The sequence below is a fragment of the Nannobrachium achirus genome, assembly GCF_963921795.1.
Source record: "Nannobrachium achirus genome assembly, chromosome: 11".
In the NCBI taxonomy this organism is placed as follows: Eukaryota; Metazoa; Chordata; class Actinopteri; order Myctophiformes; family Myctophidae; genus Nannobrachium; species Nannobrachium achirus.
In genome coordinates this window covers 41,232,771-41,253,808 of record NC_137820.1, presented here as the reverse complement: position 1 = coordinate 41,253,808, position 21,038 = coordinate 41,232,771, and the positions used below count along the sequence as shown (strand labels likewise).

The 21,038-nt window shown below is 44.7% G+C and overlaps 1 protein-coding gene across 1 annotated transcript in view; it reads right to left on the bottom strand.

Moving 5' to 3' along the window:
• Positions 1-21,038, bottom strand: part of grm8b (glutamate receptor, metabotropic 8b) — a gene marked incomplete at both ends in the record, with an annotated part of 294,591 nt that overhangs the window by 96,336 nt on the left and 177,217 nt on the right. The window contains 2 exons of the mRNA XM_080737073.1: positions 18,154-18,291; positions 20,870-21,024. Of these exons, the coding sequence (XP_080593199.1) occupies positions 18,154-18,291; positions 20,870-21,024 (293 nt within the window). The remainder of the gene's footprint in view (positions 1-18,153; positions 18,292-20,869; positions 21,025-21,038) is intronic.

Sequence of the window (21,038 nt, the reverse complement as noted above, 5' to 3'; positions counted from 1 at the left end):
TCAGTCAGTCAGTCAGTCGGGTATGTCTTTCACCCTTTAATAGAGATACCTGATACCTGATCATTTGTCGTGGTACTGACCTAGACTGGCCTAAGGTACTATGATAATGGTTACTGCACTGTACTGCACAGCACATTCTCTGACAAACAGGTAGGCTACAATGGGTATTACATAACCGAAGGTGCATGCGTTTCCAACAAATAACTATTATGAGCACTGATGGCAAATCCCATAGTATGTATTGCTGCTCCATCTGTGTAAAACACAATTGTATCAAATAATTGGCTGAGAACCGTTAAGTATTCAGTCAAGTACAAAGCGATACAGCTTTCTATTCACGGGTCCATTCATTATGCGATCACTGATGAGGTTACAGGTTTAATGAGCGCCGGTGTGATTGAGCAGACCAGGCTGTAATTGAACATCAGGCTAGGAGAATTACAAAATGTCCACTTCAAACCGATAGCAGGGTCCATTCACCATTCAGCAACATTAACCTTGCGGTCCTTCATTGTGGGTGTGTAATTATAAGCAACGTTTTAATTGTTTGTACATTTTTGAACAGAGAAAAATAGCAGCTCTACTTGCTCACAACGCATCACAACCCAACGTGTTGTAGGCTTGTAAAGGTGCTATTTTCGCTATACAAAGACACACAGTAATATAAGTAAATAATTGATATGGGTCTGTCTTATAGTCAGTCGGTCACGTCACGTCACGTCAACTGTTTGATCTGATTCTGAGGTTATTTACATACGCATGTGCTCTGAAACACCTTTCAGTTAATTTATTGTATTTTGTATCGTCATTGCAATATCAACAGTTCAAGCAAAACTGCTTGAACTGCAATAAAATGGTATATTTTAAATGGACCCTTACAGGTCTGTAACTCTGAGAGTGTACAAATGGAGAGTTACATTTTCAGAGTTGTGAGAATCCTTGAAATTAAAACGTCTCAGAGACACTTTTCATTGTCTGCGTTTAGCAGCAACCCTAAGGCAGAACGAGGTTCAAACGGCATACTTATAATAATGCATAATATATAGCCTAAATGATGCATTTATATAGCATCTTTACCCAAGGCGCTTTACGATGTGTATTACATTCACCCATTGACACACACATTCATACACCGACGGCGGAGGAAACCATGCAAAGCACCAACCTGCTCATCGGGAGCAATTAGGGGTTCAGCATTAACTACGAAAACCGTCACATCTTGTCCGTACATGAGTAACGCCTCAATGTCTATAGCTGCTGACCTGTTTGGTGACACTGTGACATCACATTGTTGTGACATCACCTCATCAAAGATCAAACCCTGGATATCCATACATGGAGACGACTGGATCATCACCTAGATCTCCATATATGGATCAGATGATACCCTGTCAGGGCAACCGCACTAATAGAATCCCTTTTATGCCCATTAATATTAAGCCCATATCTGGGAATTCCCATACAATAGAATCCCTTTTATGCCATCAATATTAAGCCCATATTGCGCGATCTCGCCCTTTAGGGCGAGGTCGCCCCCTTAGGTGTCTTACTGGTTATTACTATCATTATCATTATCACCAGTAAGACTCCCTAATCGGGAGATAAGCGACCGTAGGTGGCTTATCTCCACAAATAGGGCAAAAATGTGTTTTTCCAAAATCTTCCTGATCCATGTTGATGACATGAGTGTAGACATGCTGTGTAGTGATATTCGTGATTTTAGGGCACTAAAAACTGTAGGAGCATTGTCCAAAAATGTGTTTTAAAAATCGGCCTGAAGGTGGCGCTAGAATAGAGCCATGTGAGAAATGAGGGGTGGGGTCTCCGCGTTGCCTTGGCGGACGAATAGGTACCGGCCCCGGCTCTCCCGGACGCTCCTAGCCCGAGTTACGGCATTTTATGTGCGCTGCAGTGGCAGGGGGTCCTCCACTGGGGGCGCCACCACTTTTGCATCCGTTCTGGAGCACCAGGAGTCGGTGGTCCCCGGGAATTCCCCGTGAGCAGCCCCGTTGGGGTGGTCATTTGGTCATTTTTGCACATTTGGTCATTTTTTACATCTGGGGGTCCCCCAGGGACCTGGGGGTCCCTGGGGCTCCGGGGGTCCTTGGAGGTTGTAGTTTGGCAGGCAAGGAGTGTGTGTGTAAAATCTGGCATGGATCGGGTCAACGGGTGCGGAGATATAAGCAGGGAAAAAGTGTGACGTGTGAGCACATTTGGGCATTTTTTACATCTGGGGGTCCCCCAGGGACCTGGGGGTCCCTGGGGCTCCGGGGTCATTATCAATATTATTATCAGTAGTAGTAATAGTAGTAGTAGTGGTAGTATCTCTTTTTTATCTAATTACAAGAATTTCACTGCCTGCAATTTTGGAACATCTATTATAATAATAAGCACATGACAATAAAATCCTTGAACCTCGAACGTGACATTAATCATTGCTTGTTTCCTCGGCGAAGCACAACAAATGAACGATCCAAATTGTATTATGTCCCTGGTGTAAAGTGTCTACCGACCACTGAGTCCAATAGCTCTTCATTAACTCTTCATGGACAAAGCCAATTTGGGACCTAATCGTTGGGAGGTTAAGAGGAGCATAGATTGACCTTGACCTCCATTAAAGAAGGAGCCAGCCGATAGGTGGGTGCTCCTGAGTGACGGGGCGTGACTGATAGATAAACCTGTAAAAAAACACCCCCCTGTCTAATGACATTATGCTGTCACAAATTAGACAGCACTTTGAGACAACTGGTTCTCAAAGTGGGCTCCGGAGGTCCCCCAGGGGTCCTTGTAGGGGGGTTCACAGGGTCGCCAGATACATTTGTTAACCACATGAACCCCATATGGGTATCCGGAGTCCCATATGGGGAGTCTTTTCTGTTTTCTGTTATTGTGGGGAAAGCTTCCACTGACAATAGCTGATCGACAAGCACACAATGCGACGCAGCGCGTCACATTGTGAGCATTGTCAGTCTGCTTTCCTCACAATACCAATGCTGGGGTTTAAGTGGTTAATATAGCATAGCGATCAGTTTAAGCCCCTTTAAGCCCGATCTACATGGTCACAAAGTTTCGTTGTGAGCTTGTAGATTTTACGTTTTCTTTTAGAAAGTTGAATATTTTTTGAAACATTTTAACCACACAAATTATTTTATGGGAGTCCCTGGCACAAAATAATTTCACATAGAGGTCCGCGACCTAATATATATTTGACATGAAAATGTTACCATTTGACTGACGGACTGTCAAACACACGGCTGATAACACAAACGCGAGGTTTGATTTGTGCCTCTCCTTTTTCATGCCAAAGAAGGACATTTTCATCCCTCCTATACCCCAATTAATGAGATATGGAAATCGCCCAGGAGCATTTGCATATGCCGGCCGCCTGTCACCTGTGGTTTTCGCGAGAAGAAAAATAGCCTTAAGGAAACTTGGCAGTACTTTCATATCCTTCTGTCTTCCTAATAAATATCTTCTAACACTGCGGGGCCCCCTCTTTATACACTGCTGTTTTCAGGATAGTGTGTTTAATGACAGTGCTGGGGCCAACAGTGGCTGCCTGCCACTGAAATGCACTTCAAAGAGCATCGATTACGGAGTCATGCACTGAGTGGGAATGTCGGCATCTCTAAACACATCGCTATGTGCCCTGTCACACGGACTGCTCCACTTAAGCCCTGCAGTGGTGGATAATGCAATGTAGAAATAGCCTACAATTACATTTCAAGTAGCCTAGAATTCCGGAATTCTAAATTTACTTGAGTATAAGTACAAGTTTTAGTAACAAAAATGTACTTGAATAATTAAAAGTAGAAAGTACTCATTATGCAGAAAACACAACGGCGAAGTCCCGGGACCTCGCTGTTTTCTCTATAGAGCGTTGTCGTGTGAACATGGCCTAATAGACCTTCTAATATAAGGCTAATGAATAACACTGCTCCAATGTGATGCTGCCAGCGTTATCTACCTGGAAATAACGTTTTGGTTATGGTGATGTCATGATTCGGTCTATATGGTTTGCGTGCATAAGATGATCACAGCTCGCACTCTCCCCTCCTCATGGCTATTGGCATTTTCAATTCTTCCATTTCATTCAATGACAACGTCAGATGGAAACCCTAGGAAACCCTGGCATTTCTACAAAATCCTTGACGAAAAGAAGCTTGTTTTCCAAATTGTTCTGGAGTGCTGCAGCTTATACAACTCACTCGTAACGGCTGTATGAATGCTGTTCCCCACCTGGCTCTCTTTCCTGCTTTTTAAATCAAGACACAAGCCCAGATGAGGGGGAGAAGTGTGCTCCGTCAAGTTCACTTTTAATCCTTTGATATTCAAAACCGAGCACACTGGAACAGAGCGGCTTATAGCCTGAGATACGGATTCACAAGTACACAAGTTCCCTTTCATGTTAGCTTTCACTCTCATGCTTTATGCAACAATAGTTTGTCCAAACGGTACAGCAAAAGGTGATAAACCGCCTTGTAAAACAAACACGTTTATTTTACCAGACGAAAGAATTGATGCAACAAAACAAGTGGGACCTGAATCGCATTATCATGATCTCACTCGATCCAGCTGGCAACAATCTGCCGGTGTTTTCTCTCCCCATGAACACATTTGAGCTTTTGACCAAAATAAATAAATAAACCCCAGCAACATAAAAAACAGATAAGAGATTCCATACTTTATGAGTCACACCTATCGCCAAGAGCAAAGTGCACAAAAACAAAACGGTAAAAATCAAATTTAACTGCAGAGAATGTACAAACGTACATTCTCTGCATAACAAACAGATTAATTAACACAGAGTTTTTTTTTGTGTAGGATTTGGTATGCCGAAATGCACCGGCGCTGTTATCTTCTCTTTTATCTCTAACAGACGTGTGGCGAGCAAAAAGGGTTTGTCTGTGCTGCTAACACGCAAACACGCAGCGATTTATTTTGCATGTGATCAATGACCCGCCAGGGGATAATCCTAAATCCATATACCGTTTGTACCTGTAGATATCTGGGGTCGGCTCAGCGGATCAGAAGAATGTTCCGACAGCGTTGCCATTTCATGTCAAGAGGGCACCTGAGAAACTCAGAAAAGCATTTGAAGTTTGCCTTTGATAGCAATTATAGATTGCAGTTTATCACACAGGGACACACATGACTTTTTCCTCTCAGCGTGGCGAGCACAAAGTGTTATGTTGTACTCGTAATACGCTGTCTGTATTTCAGAGCCGTAATTTGCATCAAGGCATTTCGACTGCCGTCTTCACTGCGGGTTGTTTGTTTATTTGAGAGGTGCCCATTTTGCATTATTGCAATCATCCCCCGACCCCTTCCACATTTTCATTACCCCGTGAGAGGAAGAGATTATAACACCCGGAATTAGAGGCGTTCGTTCAGCCTCGTTTGCCTGGGCGAGGAGGTAAGGCGAGGCAAGGCACGGGCTGGCAGTGTTATAATTACACTATTGGATTGCTTTTTTTTTTTTGTTGAAAGAAAGGAGGGACACACTTTATCTAGCAGGAAATGAGGTGCTGAGAGCTGGGAGGTTGTAAACATGCCTGCGGTCCGATGGAGGAGAACGGTCGGTGACGGTATAGTATCAGCGTCGCGCGGGACGTCCTCCTTCCCCCCACCGTGATGGAAGGCAGGCGAAGGGCCCTGTGACCCCGCGGGGGCTGTGGTGCGTCTTAGATGCTTAATTACCCTCATTAATAACAATTAATGCGTGTGAAAGGGCCTTTCCAATGTGGCTACGGCTACCCTCTGGATGTATGCGCTATTACGGAGACGGTGTTATCTGCCAGCTCACTCTACCGTTCTGTGACTGGAAACTTTTTGCGACCGAAGGTCGCATATACTCTGAAAAACCGTGTCGCTTGAGTGACCTTCCTTCCTTCCTTCCTTCCTTCCTTCCTTCCTTCCTTCCTTCCTTCCTTCCTTCCGTAACATTCCTTCTGTAACCTTCCTTCTGTACGGGAGTGATGTCAGTGTGATGTCAGCGAGTTGTGACATCACTTCCTGTACGGGGCGGCTACACGAAATGTGGATAACACTATATATGGAGATAGTCCAGTCCATCATGTCATATGGGACTACCGTCATAGACAGTAGCCAAAAGAGAAGGATACACAAGACTAAGAAAGACAAAAAAAGGAGGAGGAGGATAAAGATACCAAAAGGAGAGAGAAGAAAGGGTGGATGAGGTACAATGTGTCTCAGAAAAGAAAATGTAACAAGGAGGTGGCAACGGGGCGGCTAGATAAAGTTATTAGGCCTGGATCCGACTTAAGTCGAGGCACAGGATTCCAGAAGTGTAGCGCTTATTCGCTCTTGTATCAAACTGGTACTCGAAACGTTCTTAGAATTTAATATGTATTTTCTAAAGTAAATATGGGGGCGGCTGTGAAAAAAAGAGAAGAATAAAAAAGAAAAAAAGGAGGAGGAGGATAAAGATACCAAAAGGAGAGAGAAGAAAGGGTGGATGAGGTACAATGTGCGGTATCCTCCTTGTCAAACTCGACGTTGAGCATTTGCACCTATACATGGAGAAATGGAGCGAACCTGTTTGGCCTAAACATGGAGATGTGGTACAGAATGACTCATATATGGGCATAAAAAGTATGTCATGTGACATCACTTCCTGTACAGACAGTCAGACAGACAGCCATTGACTCCGGCCTAACAATGGCTACTGTCTATGACGGTAGTCCCATATGACATGATGGACTGGACTATCTCCATATATAGTGTTCTCCACATGTTTAGGCCCTATCGCTCACACCCTAGGTGGGGTTGGCGATAGGGCCTTTCTGTGTGGAGTTTGCATGTTCTCCCCGTGTCTCCTAGGGTTGATACCCTCACAAAAACATGAACAAACTCCCCCCAGAATGACAACAACTATAATCGTCAGAGAAACGCTGTGGTTGGCCAGATAGTCAATAATTGGCGCTTCGCATGTCACCCTGAGGTCGCATTCCACCCTCAGGTGTCTTACTAGTATAGTCACCCCTTCCTTCTAGCTCTGTTCTCTCTCTCTCTCTCTCTCTCTCTCTCTCTCTCTCTCTCTCTCTCTCTCTCTCTCTCTCTCTCTCTCTCTCTCTCTCCCCCTCCCTCTCTCTCTCTACTTGTATACCTCTGTCTCAAAAATTCTGTTTCTCTGTCTCAAACATTCAGTTTCTCTTCTTTTCTCCCTCCATCTTCCACTCACTTATACCCCATTTTTTCTCTCCTGCACGCCATCGTCCCTCTCCCTCTCTCCTCCAGGCCTCTTATCGCCGTTCTCTATATCTCTCCCTTTCCTTGTCTAATCTATCTTTCTAACACTGTCCGCCCCCTCTATTCCATCTCTCTCTCTCGGTATGTCTTTTTCTCTCATGGAGGAAATCGATGCGACCAGAGGAGGGGTGTTTAGCTCCTTATCCCAGTGTGATTTATAAGAGAGCTACAGGTCACAGGACGTGCAGCCTTGTCATTTCCATGACGCCACCCTGTGATAGATGTGTTTGGAAAGGAGTGGAACGTGGACCAGTGTTGCCAGATTTTGCCAGAGATACCAGCAGCCAGGTCTACAAAATCAAGCCCAAAAGAAGCGACTATGGCATGAGCACACAACAATGTCCCAGTATCATGCATTCATTTCCGGTCGCATTTCAGACCGGATATAGAAAGATGGCGGATTTGAAATCGCTGAAAAACAGACAGGGGCGCCGCTCTTTGCGGGGCTTTTTCAGGTCGGGTGTCTTTGCGCGATTCCTAACTCAGTTAAACGCAGATTGCTTCTGCACGCTGTAACAGTAACCATGCACGGTGCTCTCTCACTGCCAGACGGGGCCGCGGGGGAGAGTAGGAGGGGCCGCTTCAGCTCTGAGCACAGTGATTATTGAGGCGGAGCAAATACATATATTAGTTGTTATGATAATATTGTTATTTTCCCTGCTGTGAGTGTGCCTAGCGGCAGCTCTGAAAACAGGCTTCTAAACGGGTCTGTAGAAACCAATGAAAAAATTCAAAAAAGAATGGACTTTGTCCATTACTTCTTACAGTCTATGGTCACATGATAACTACATTATCATCCCATAGCATGGTCTGCTATCACTGTCCCTTAGCTAAGGCTCAGTAGTCTGTCTACGGAGCTGGTAGACCCGTTGGTCACCAAATTGGTCTTATCACTGCAATGCGCATGTGCCAACACACGTTCAGGGGAATAAAAAAAAAGTCCTACCCACCCTGGGATTCGAGACCACCAGGTTGGGAATTCTCTCTCTCTCTCTCTCTCTCTCTCTCTCTCTCTCTCTCTCTCTCTCTCATTGTCAACACTTTTACCTGTGATTTACAGGTTTGATAGAGAACGGGTATATTGTGTGATATTGCAAAAACTACAAATGTACACAGACAGACATACGCTTGCACACACACACACACACACACACACACACACACACACACACACACACACACACACACACACACACACACACACACACACACACACACACACACACACACACACACACACACACACACACACACACACACACTCTCTCTCCCGGGCTGGTGCGCTGACTGCTGACTCAACAGTTTGGTCTGGTAGCATGATTACAGTGGAGACGGTGACGGGCTCAGATAAGAGGGAACCCCTCTCCCCGCTGCACTAAAACTCAATCTGGGACTGGCTGGTGAAATCAATTGAGGCCGCTCCCCTGACAACATGGGATGAGGAACCAGAGGGCCTGGAATGGCTCCTGACAGCAGAATACATAGCCACGTCAAAAACTGTCTACGTTAGCTCAGGTAAAAAGAAGAAGAACACGCCATGTTTATCACTGGCAGCAGACAGGAGAGGGGGGGTGGGGGGGGGGAGAGAGAGAGAGAGAGAGACAGAGAGAGAGAGAGAGAGAGAGAGAGAGAGAGAGAATTTTCGGTGAATGGAAAATGGAACCTGCGTTCCAATGGAATTAGTAGTTATTATTTAGTCGCTAACTCTTGACTTTTCTTTGGTTCGATGTCTTATAAAAATGGCTCAAGCTGCATGGCTGGCCGGCGGGCGGACCACATTGTCACGCTCATGTCACCATGACTCAGCATAATAACCATATAAGGAGTAATACGCCCAAATATGGAGTGTGTTGTCTAACCTCAATGTGTCGTCAATGGCATCTGCCGCAAATAAACCATGCATCCACATATGGCCATATACGGATGACATCAGCAATATCCATATATGGGCATAAAAGGGACAAGAACAGACAGATACAACTAGAGATCTCCATACATGCATGGACATATTGGTCAGATCAGTGGGGCAGAGTAGGTGTGAGGGCCACATAGCAGCCCGAACCTCTAGTTAATAAAACTCTAATCTGAGTTCCCAGAAGTTCTTTTTTTAGGGGGGCGAGAAGAACTTCTGGGCCAAAACCATGATATCCCTGGGCTGGAAGCTATCCCAGCTCAGAATCAGAGGAGACACGCCCATACCGTAGTTAGAGCCCTGTGCAAACCCTCAAAACATTCAGAATAGAAACCAACAATACTACAACAATCCGCAGCCCATATTTCCAGACGAATCCTACCAGACTAAAACTCAGCAGACACACAACAACAGCAGATCTATCATCCACAACCTCACATTGCTCACAACACATCGCGATGTGACCTGTTGCAAGCTTGCAGATCGGCTATTTTCTCTACTTTTGTGTGACACTTTTCTATGACAAAGTAGGGCATTGATCTGCGGAAAAAACATTACAAAATGTAACTAATAAGATACCCAACAGCAATGTTACTGGGGGTACACGAACGCACGTCTATATTTACCCAGCACTTTCCCCACAATCCACACAGGATTGTGATATCTGGCGTGTTTCCAAAGGAGTTGAACAAAAGTGTACCCACCCTCCCTCCCACCCATATCCACCCAACCGCAGCCCCCCCCCCCCCCCCCCCCCCCCCCCACACACACACACACACACACACACGCAAAATGTTCTGCATCATCAAGGATTACATTTTGTCTGCCCCCGCCGCTGTGGTTAGGTTGTATAGTGAGCGTATGTGTATGTGTGGCTCTGGGCTGTGGAGAATGGCGTGCACGGATGTGGAAAGCTAAGTGATGTGGAATCGTTTTGGAGAGGTGCCCCTCTGGCGCCGCGCCGCTCAGCGGGACAGAAGCGTGACGCCCTTCTTTCATTCCTATAGCTCGCCGCGCGCACGTCGTCGCTAGTGCGCGTGCGTCCTACTGTATTGTGTTGTGTTTTCTTTTCTTTCCCCGCTGACAAAGACGGACTGATGTTTTTTTTTTGTGTGTGTTCGGCTTTGACGCCTTGAATTCCCTCATTCTCGTTAAAAACAGGGAATAATCAGATGGGGCTGCTGCTCGCCGTTGACGGATGAATCTATCAGCGCCGCGAAGCGAAGTGTGTATTCTTGTGTGCGGATAACAGATGACATGGGGAGTGAGAGAGGGGGAGAGAGAGAGAGGGGGGGTGGGGGTGAGAAAGAGAGAGAGACATAGGTGGAGATAGAGTGCACAAACAAGCAGAGGGACAGTGAGGGAGTGAGAGTGCGTTGCTGGACTGACAGCCTTGTAATTATAGTCATTACTTCAAGTCACCGTGTCAGAACAATAAGTGACGCCTGGTAATGCGAGACTATAGCGACAGACGCCACGGCAGCCGGAAATGGTGTTTGTAGATACATGGGGTGAGGGGGGGGCACACACAATACAACGCAACAATGCAACGCAACAATGCAACGCAACGCAAGCACATGAATAAACACACATGCGGTACTGTATATATAACCATGCATGTGAGCAAGGCGAACCGGAGCAGATTGAGGCTGAGAGACAGGAGACGTTCCTGGTGATGTATGAGAGCCGTTTCATGGATGACAATGTCATTATAGCGGCGGGAAAGACGGGCGTCTCCATGCGTACGTTCAAATGGGAAATGGAGTTTCTGGGGGAAGTGGCACGCACGCACGAACGCACGCACGCATGTGCGTGACAAACGTACGCATGTACGCACACACGCGTACGCGCACGCACACACACGCACACACACACACACACACACACACACACACACACACACACACACACACACACACACACACACACACACACACACACACACACACACACACACACACACACACACACACACACAACACACAACACCCTACAGTACATAACACGATGGATGTGATAACATCCAGTGTTTCTCTACAATATTACAATATGCTTTTCTTTTGCATCCACTCAATGCGGCATGGAGATTAGCCCCATTATAAACTGTGTGCGTGTGTGTGTGTGTGCGTGTGCGTGTGCGTGTGCGCGTGCGTGCATGCGTGCGTGCGTGCGTGTGTGAATATAATGCATATTGTAAAGTGATTTGGATTAAGGCACTACAGTACATAAATGCACCATTATTTATCATTTCTGTAAGCTTAAGGTAGATATTGTCGCTGTGGGGTGGAAACCTCATGTGTCCAAAAACTGTTACTTTTCAGGATTGAGCATACTTGATGCGACGTTTTTCGAGCTTGTAGATCGGCTATTTTTGCAACATGTGTGTGACACGGTAGTGTAATGAAGAACGGTATTAAATGACAAAAGAAGTTTCGGTAATACTTTATATTAAGGTCGCCTTTATAATGCATTATAAAGCGATTAAGAGATAATTGAGAGAAGAGGTTTATGCCCGACCACAAAGATAATTATGATCTAGGTCAGGGGTCTTCAACGTTTTCAGGCCAAGGACCCCTTAGCATTGAGAGATTCAGCAGGGACCCCCTCTACATATTGTATAAATGTGTGATGGAGATTTTCATCGATTTCATAGATGGATTCATAGGCTTATTTGACACTTAACCACTTAAAATCATAAATCGTCAATATTTAGTAAACTTGACCTTTCACTCTGTACTTGGTCTGGTCTTTTTTACCCCTAAACTAAACCTATTTGCCAAAAATAGCCGATCTGCAAGCTCTCAACACCTCACAGCGCAAGGCGTTGAGAGCTTGGAGGCGTTGAGAGCTTGTAGATCTGCTATTTTTGGCTGAAGTTCTCCTCGGAGTATAGGGATGCGAGGGTTCAATTGTTCATTTAAAATAATTATTCTATCACACAAGGATTTGGTGGCCCCCCTGTAGTAACTCTGAGGACCCCCTAGGGGTCCCGGACCGCCTGTTGAAGACCCCTGATCTAGGTTGGTAAACTATTCACCTGCCCAGGAACCACACATGGAAATTAGCTTACTGGTTAAATCTGGTACGAAGAATCGATCCTTATCTCTTTGCTTTGAAATGATTGTATTTTGTACATGGCCGGTGCCGGTGATACAAACAAAACCAAATAAACTGAATTGAAAAATGACACCCAGCCACCGGCACATAAATATTTGACATATTTCCCTTGGTACGGAGCAGCACTTCACCAAACGTAAATATTATGATCCCATCGCAGTTATTTAAGGTCAGTTCTCACAGGCAGACAACAAGGACACAATAGCGTTCAATATGTGCTGAAATAGATGAGGCCAATATTCCACTGCGCTCGTGCTTTGAGGAAAGGAAGATTACTGAGGGAAGACAGAGGAGGACTGATCCTCAGTGGTGGGAAAGTATATTTAACGCTGTAAGTTAAGTATTGTACTTAAGTACATTTTTAGGTACTTGTGTTACTGTTTTTCAATTATACATAATACTCCACTATCCACGAGTTTCCTACGCCCCATAGTGCATTGTGCAAACGTCTGCACCGAGGTTCCGCCGCCGATTTACAAGCTCACAACGGGTTGCATCTGCGACGCGACGTGAGCTTGTATGTCTGCTGTTAAACCCGGAAGTTTGGTCCTGATAGTCTCCAGCCTCTTGTGGATAGGGTGTGCCAAATGTAGTTCTAAGAGCGGCCATTTCTTGGGTAAACACAGCCTTACACAGGTGTTCTGATTAGACTATAGCATTAGTTCTATGCAATCAAACAATTGAAACACCCGTGTTTTGACCCAAGAAATGGCCGCTAAGGACTACAATGACGTAGCCGCTGGCACACACTATATCAAATATTGTACGTTTGACTCCCTTAAATCTGCATAAGGATCACTCTTACTTTTGGTACCGTATGTATGTTAGATGCCAGTACTTTTCCTACATTTTTGAATGCAGGACCTTAACTGTGTATTGCTACATTGTGGTATTGCTACTTTTACTTGAACAAAAGATAATGATACATCATCCAGCAGTCAGTGTATTCTGTATACACAGCCTATAAAGTACGCAAAACTGTACTTAAAGTGCCTATTTCATGCCCCAAAGATTTACATTATAATACAGTAGGTAAAAAACATGTCCATATCGTCGTTGTCGGGTGGAAACTTCGTATCTCCAAGTTTCAAATGTGTGCGTTCTCTCACAAAGTAAAGCCCTGCTTCACCATACAAGGCCGTCGCACAAAATTAGTGAAAACAGCAGATCTACAAGCACACAACGCCTCGCGGTGCGAGGCCTTGTGTGCTTGCAGATCTGCTGTGTGCTTGCAGATCTGCTGTTTTCACTAGTTTAAATCATTTTTAAAATGATAAATGCAAAACGAATGGTTTTGGACATAGAAGGTTTTCACCCGACAACGACTATATTTTTCAAACCACTGCCTGGATGCAGCAGTGCCAGCCAGAGGCCTGCTGCTGATGTGATGTGCAGCAGGACGGGATGTTATTGGCTTTTCTGTACAGTCTGCTGGACATCAGGGCTGTGCAGTGGTCTGCTTCAGCACACACCCAGCCCTGCACGCATAGCTCTCTGATTGGTGGGACACAGTGAGGTCCTGCCATGTGTAAAACCCTAAAACCACATTATCATTGTCTGGGTTCTGGTACCGGGATGGGTGCCCGGCGGTCCATGCCAGGTTTTCCCATCTAGTCAATGGCAAAAAACTAAAGTTCTCAAATAGTTTTTACTTAAGTAAAAGATACTGTACCAAATGTATGCCTACTGTATGACATGTATATTCAGTTAATCCGATCGACGGCCATGGTAACCAATCGGATTAAAATGCGTCTTATTAAACAATACGGAAGATAGTGGTAATTCTGCTTGAGCGTACTATATTGTGACATCCGCCAGCCTTCAGTTAACACTTTATTTTTTAAATCTGAAAGTTTCTGTAGACGTACGTGTGGCTAAACTGCTCAGCACCATGTTGAGGTGGACCCATGATGGTCGTGAGATACTAGCGTCATGGTTCAGGGCTAGAGAAACAGTATAAACTCAATCAACTTTTATTACACTATTACAGTAGCAGCAGTTCAAATAGAGCAAAAAAATGAATTCATATTTATGGTCAGGATTAATAAACGTGCGGAATCCGAAACAAAAGCCAGTCCAGCAGCCGTCAACACATCAGCTGATCAGCATCAGATCACTGCAGATTTGTACATTTGTTTGTTTTATATGATTTGCGATTAGTAGTCTATAAATAGACTTTTATTGCCATCACCTTGGCGGGTGAGTTGTGTAACTTTCCCGATGTGCTGTGTATGTGTTCAACTGTTGAACACAACAACACAGCCATACAGCCTTGCAGTTTAAGTGCAGATTTCAGCATTTCTGGGTAGTGGAATCTTGCTGGTTCTTCCAGTCACTGTCGCGTTATGGTGGTATTCCTATTCTTATTATGTTGCAAACTGTGTGAGCAGGCGACAGCTATGACTGCTGACGGAAGCTTGCCATATGGCAAGCTGCCAGTTAGCAAAGGTTGCTAAACTATTGGACAATCGCTTTTGGGGAGGGGCATAGCAAAGGTCTAATTGTATTGGATTTGAAAAATGTCATAATGTATTCCTTTCTTGTTTTCCAGTAAACAAAAGTGAAACCAAGCTCCATTCAACTCCCCATAACTATGGAACAGATTATCGCGACGGCACAATTCTTTTTCTCCTCTTCTCCGAGACTCTACTAAGTGTTTTAAAGCCATCTGTCCGTGGATCGTTATGAAGAATAATATTCCACGATTTTTCAAAGGGTAGTGAAAACTCTCTGAATCCTGGCAGGGGCAGAGTAGACGATGTTTCAACTCTGCCAGTTAATGAGTTTTATGTTACTTTCCAGAACTGGTGTTGTGAGGTCCTGCCATGATGCATAAACCCTCCCCAGATATCAGAGTCTGGGTCCTGGTGCTGTGATGGCAGCCCAGGGGGAGGCGAGCTGGTCCATGACAAGTTTTCCATCCAGTCAAGTGTGTGTTGTTGCATGAGTTGGAGAAGGAAGCAGCAGGCGTCCTGTGTCTGTTTATCCAGCAGACTTGACAACAGCCACGAATCAAGGCTCACAAACACTGCGAGATGTGAGCAAAGACCGCAAGCCAACACATTTGTCTGCCGTGGTTATGATGATCGCTTGTTTGTTTGTGCGTTTACCACACACACACACACACACACACACACACACACACACACACACACACACACACACACACACACACACACACACACACACACACACACACACACACACACACACACACACACACACACACACACACACACACACACACCTCTGTTTACATTAATCTACATTAATTACTCCAATTACTCTTCTCCAATTAGTATTCTCTCATAAAATATATGGTCTCTGTCAGGCAGAAACCTCTCATCTACATATTCAAAAATTAGCGCCCTATTTGATCATACTACAGCATCATCATGCAAAAGCTTATACTTTCAAGCTTGTAGATCTGCTACTTTTTTCTATTTTTGAATTTCAATCCTGAAAAGTAAAGGGTTTGGACATAATGAGGTTTCCACCCGACAGACGATATTCACTAATCTACAAAGGAGTCGATAGACCGTGGACAATGTTTTCGGCAGCCCTGACACCGCTTGGGAGACAGGGGGGCACATGAACGGAACAGGACCAGATAGGAGCATCTGGTCATAAACTCGTCAAGAAGAGCACAGGGCTGGAGGGCCAGATGCACGCCCACTGAAGTAGGCTGCAGAGGCACTCACTCTCACAAAGCCCTCGGTGCACTGGCCGGGCATCACAGGATGAGCAGAAGGAGCAGAGCCGACAGTGGTGTAAAAAGTATCAATATTACAATGAAGAAATACTTTGTTACAAGTAGAAGTCCTGTATTAAAAATGTATTGAGTCCTGAGTAAACGTATGATATGGTATCAATCTGTACTTAACTCTTATTGTGCCGATCCCGAACAAGTTCGGCTTTATTTCAATCCAATACAATTTTTTTTTTATTATTTTACTTACCCCGAGCTGCTTGTAGAGCCGTGGGTGGTCCTGGCTCGTCCTACGCTTTCCAGCGAGCCATTTTACATGGTCCGACGATATATTCCATTAAAAATGGTTTAAAATACATTTTTGAGCCCCCCAATGTTCACCGAATGTTCGGCGCCGCCGGCGGCACGACGTCCAGTGTGCCGATCCCGAATTAATGCGGCTTTTTTAATGAAATGAATAAAATGATCCGAGGCCTACTGAAGCCCCGGCCTAAATTTTCCATCCAGTGACCGAGATCCGGCCGCCCCCCGGCCGGCCGTAAACGAGTAACGCCGCCGCGAATCGCCGCCGAATCCAATGCAAACCCACATCTTTGAAGGTAATTCTCTCTGGATTGTGTTTTTAGGGAGGCGGCGCGAGGTTTATTTACGGCGAAATCGCCGAAAAATTATCTTTTAAATGAGAACAAGCTAATAGCTATTTTGTAGCCATTTTCATCCGGGACCTTTTCATGACGTGCACGAACGTGAGCACGCGCGTCACTGCAACGTGAGTCCCCGGATGCTAATGCGCTCGCCTATGAGAGATACCCTGGCATTCTTTGGCGCCCTCTAGGGGCTGGCACTGGAAGGGTTAAAGTACAAAAAGTTTGAAAAAGTTTGAAACTATCAGATCTACAAGATCACAACGCGACGTGTTGTGAGCTGGTAGATCGGCTATTTTCAAATAGCGCAGGTATAAATCAGGGCTAAAGTGGTTTTATGTATGTTTTATTTTATTATGATTTATATCTGCAAAGTAACTACCAACTAAAGTTTTCAAATACCCTAAATGTAGTTGAGTAAAAGTACAATATTTTGGATCCGAGATGTAGTGGAGTAGAAGTAAAAGTATTGGAAATTGGAAATACTCAAGTGAAGTACAAATACCTCAAAATCGTTCTTAAGTACAGTATGTAACTAAATGTAAATCTTATTTTTATTTTTTATTTTAACTTTTTTATGACATGACTTGTCATAGTGGTTAATTTACACATTTATTTTTGTTTCTTTTTCTGCTGCTACTAAACTTCTACAGCAACAACAAGTTTGACAGTTTTGTCTCATTTCATAGCGGCTTGCCAAAACACTCCACTTGCCAAAATAATACAGTTGCCAAACAAAGTGCTGCATTGAGTGCATTCCCAATTAAACTGTCAAACACGTTGCCTTGGGTATACTATAATATGAGCATCTTGTCAGGTGAAAACAGCGTGCGAAGAAGAGTGCGTAAACGTAAACAGAGAAACGCTGCATGTGTAATGGACTGAAGAAAATGTTCGTCGACTATCTTTTCTCACTGAAGAAAACTAAAGCTATCATAACTAAAACTTAGACTAAATATATATTGACAACTTTGTCACTGAATAAAATGTTAGGGAGGGACTAGTAGAGAAGAGCTCCAGAAGAACTGAAAGACAAGCCATTCTATTGTTTGGTTTTGCTCGGGTGAAAATAGCAGATCTGCAAGCTCACAGCACGCTGTGCGCCGACGTGTTGTGAGCTTTTAGATCTGCTATTTCGACTCTATATAACTCTACCCGGATGGAACTGGGAACCTTGTGGATCCGGTCTCTACCGGCCACTCCCTGAGCCACAATACAAACATTTGCATGTCTTTTCTATGTATATCTCTGCTGTCAGGCCGAAACCTCCTAACTCCAAAATGTTCATTTTCGGGGAAAATGAGCTCAAGTGGAGTTAGGAGGTTTTGACCCAAGCACCTTTTACTACTTTCCATTGGTTCAATATTAGTTTAACCAACACTCAGATGTAAAGGGTGTTCAATAGCCATGATTTATGCCAAAAAATTCACCTCAAATGGAGTGGATCTATCTATCTATCTACCTAGGGGGGGGGGGGGGGTTACACATGCAGTACCTACCTGTGCATTTCTTTGGGCTGCCAGGCCTCTTGCCATGCATCCCCAGCTTGCAGCCAAAGTTCTCCTCCCAGAACTCGGCGAACCACACGTTCCGCCGGTTGTTGGAGAGCGAGCGACTCCTGAAGTAGCGATCAAAGGCTGAGGAGGATGTGAAGACGAGTCGAGGGAGAGAGAAAGAGTACACACACTGCCAGTGTTAAGAGAGAGACACACTATAGTATCAGTACAGTATAAATCAGGGGTCTTCCATGTTTTCATGCCAAGGACCCCTTAGTTGAGAGAGAGATGAAGCAGGGACCCCCACAACCTTATCATAGATTCCATATAGTTCATTGTTTGACAGCACAATCATCAGTGTATTTTAGATTCATATCAATTTGTGTTTTCAGATATTTAACCACTTGAACCGTCAATACTTAATAAACTTTACCTTTCACTCTGTACTTTCCCCCTCTACACCAAACCTAGCTCTTCGCCGAAAATAGCTGATCTACAAGCTCACAACGCCTCACAGCGTGAGACCCTTGGTATAGAAGATGACATGCACATTACTCGCGGGATGCAACGTGTGTAGGATTTAGCATAATTGTCTCTGTCTGTGAAAACCTCATACAGTATGTCCAAAACTGTTACTTTGCAGGATTCAAATTAAAAACGGCAAAATTAGCAGATCGACATGCTCAAAACGTGTCACTTCGCGCCGCATGTCAAGCTTGTGGATCTGCTATTTTTGAAGCTTTTAGGATGACGATAAAACGTTCATTTATGAAAGAACACCAAAAGGTAAAATATGGAGGTTTCTGCCCAACAGCAACGATATCTACCATCTGTACAATATCGTTGACGCACACATTTCTTGCAAGATGAAACGTGTGGGATTTTGCATACCGTAGGTATTGCTGGAGAATTATGGTGGCATGTACAGTAGGATGAAACACGGTCTTACTAACTGTCAGCATTATTAACTGTGGCTCAGATGACATATGCCTTCAGCATGTCTAAGTCTTGTTAGAAAAGGTATAGCGTATAGAGGAGAATCCATAGTGGGGCATTTAAGGAGTACAGTATATACAGTAGATACAGAAAATAGGTCTCACTGGGATTTCACTCTCTTCACTCAGGGCTCCAATTGTTAAAAAAGGAAAATTAAACGATACATAGGGGAGATGTTTGCTTAACCACTTAAGCCTACTTATTCATACAACAAAAACGCAGTGTAATGCATTGTTAGCTTGCAGATCTGCTGTAGGTAAGGATATGTATATATGTGTAAAGAAATTATGTGTAAAAAAAAAAAACACCCATGACGCTGGCTCAAAGTTAGGAGCCCCCCATCTGACTTATGACATTCAATCATTAGTATGACTTGTAACCATAGACGGTAAAATATATGGACAAAGCGAAACCATTGGTTTCTATGCAGCGCAAATGACGCATTTTGGGTCTTTGGCATGGGTGTCGCCATCATAGATTGTAAAAGCACCAGAGGATGCTATTGGCTGCCAACGGTCACGTGCAACCGCAGAGATACATGGGAGAATGTGGCAATTTTTAACTAGCGATAGGAACCATAAAGTATTAATGAAAATGTTAATTAACTCTTATAATTTGGACCGTCCTGGGTGCCTATCCCGAACTAGTTCGGCTTTAAAAAAAAAAAAAAAGTATTTTTTATTTATTTTTTTATTTTTTTGGGCCGGGCCGCCGGCCGTCATCTGTTTAAACGGCCCGCGAGAGCGTCGCGCCGCCGATATTTACCATCCACTCCAATGCAATCCAGGATCTTTAGAGCTCATTTTCTCTATTCCATGCATATCCATGAGGTGTGCAAGGTTTAATCATGGCTAAATCGCCGAAAATAGGGCTTCTAAAATGCTTGGTAGCCAATAGCTAACTTCAAGCTAACTTCATCCTGTCCCTGTTCATGCACAAAGGAAAGTGTTCAGGCGCGTCATGGCTGCGCACGGCTTGTGCATATACGCTTGTCTATGGTGGATTCTATGGCCATTGGGCGCCCTCTAGTGGTGATAAGGTGGCACTGAAAGGGTTAAGGTTAGAAAACGAAAGGGGAAAATGAATGGGGTCCAATGGAGAACAATTCTTTTTGCGATCGGCCGGGGGGGGGGGAACAGCGCAACTAGCGGCCAATCATAGGAGGTTTTAGTTCCGTATTGGAATCATTTTAAATCGGCGGAACTATGCCCCTGCTTGTAACCAGAGTGCCATCTTGAAATCTTGAAAGAGCCCTTTTCAAATGTGCTTCTACCTCATAATGGGGATAAAACTCTCCCTTTTAGTGTCTCTCTCTCTCTCTCTCTCTCTCTCCCTCTCTCTCTCTCTCAAACACACACACACACACACACACACACACACACACACACACACACACACACACACACACACACACACACACACACACACACACACACACACACACACACACACACACACACACACACACACACACACACACACACACTATCGCTCTCTCTCTCAATTAGGCGACTGATCTTCCCCAGTGGGATCAATGAAGGTCTCATCTCTCCCATCTAGCCTTCTTGTGTTACAATGAGCCTGCGATCCAAACTGGTGCTGGAGCAGGTTTTTATATACGATGCTCATTCTACCTAATGATCCTAGCATTTCGTATTAGTGAAATGACCAGTCCAAAAATGTGGTGTTTCTGGGGGGAAGCGTGCGTCCCTGCATGTCTTACCGTCCACAGAGGCTCTCTTGGGCAGGATGGTGACGGCCCCCTCTGCCACCCTCTCCTGGCCAACCACCGGGGAGATCTTCTGGCCCCAGCTGTCAGAGCCCACCCAGAGGAAGTGGCCCGTCTGGTTGTTGTGCTTTGCTGCGTGCAGGATGCGCCTGGCGGGACACAC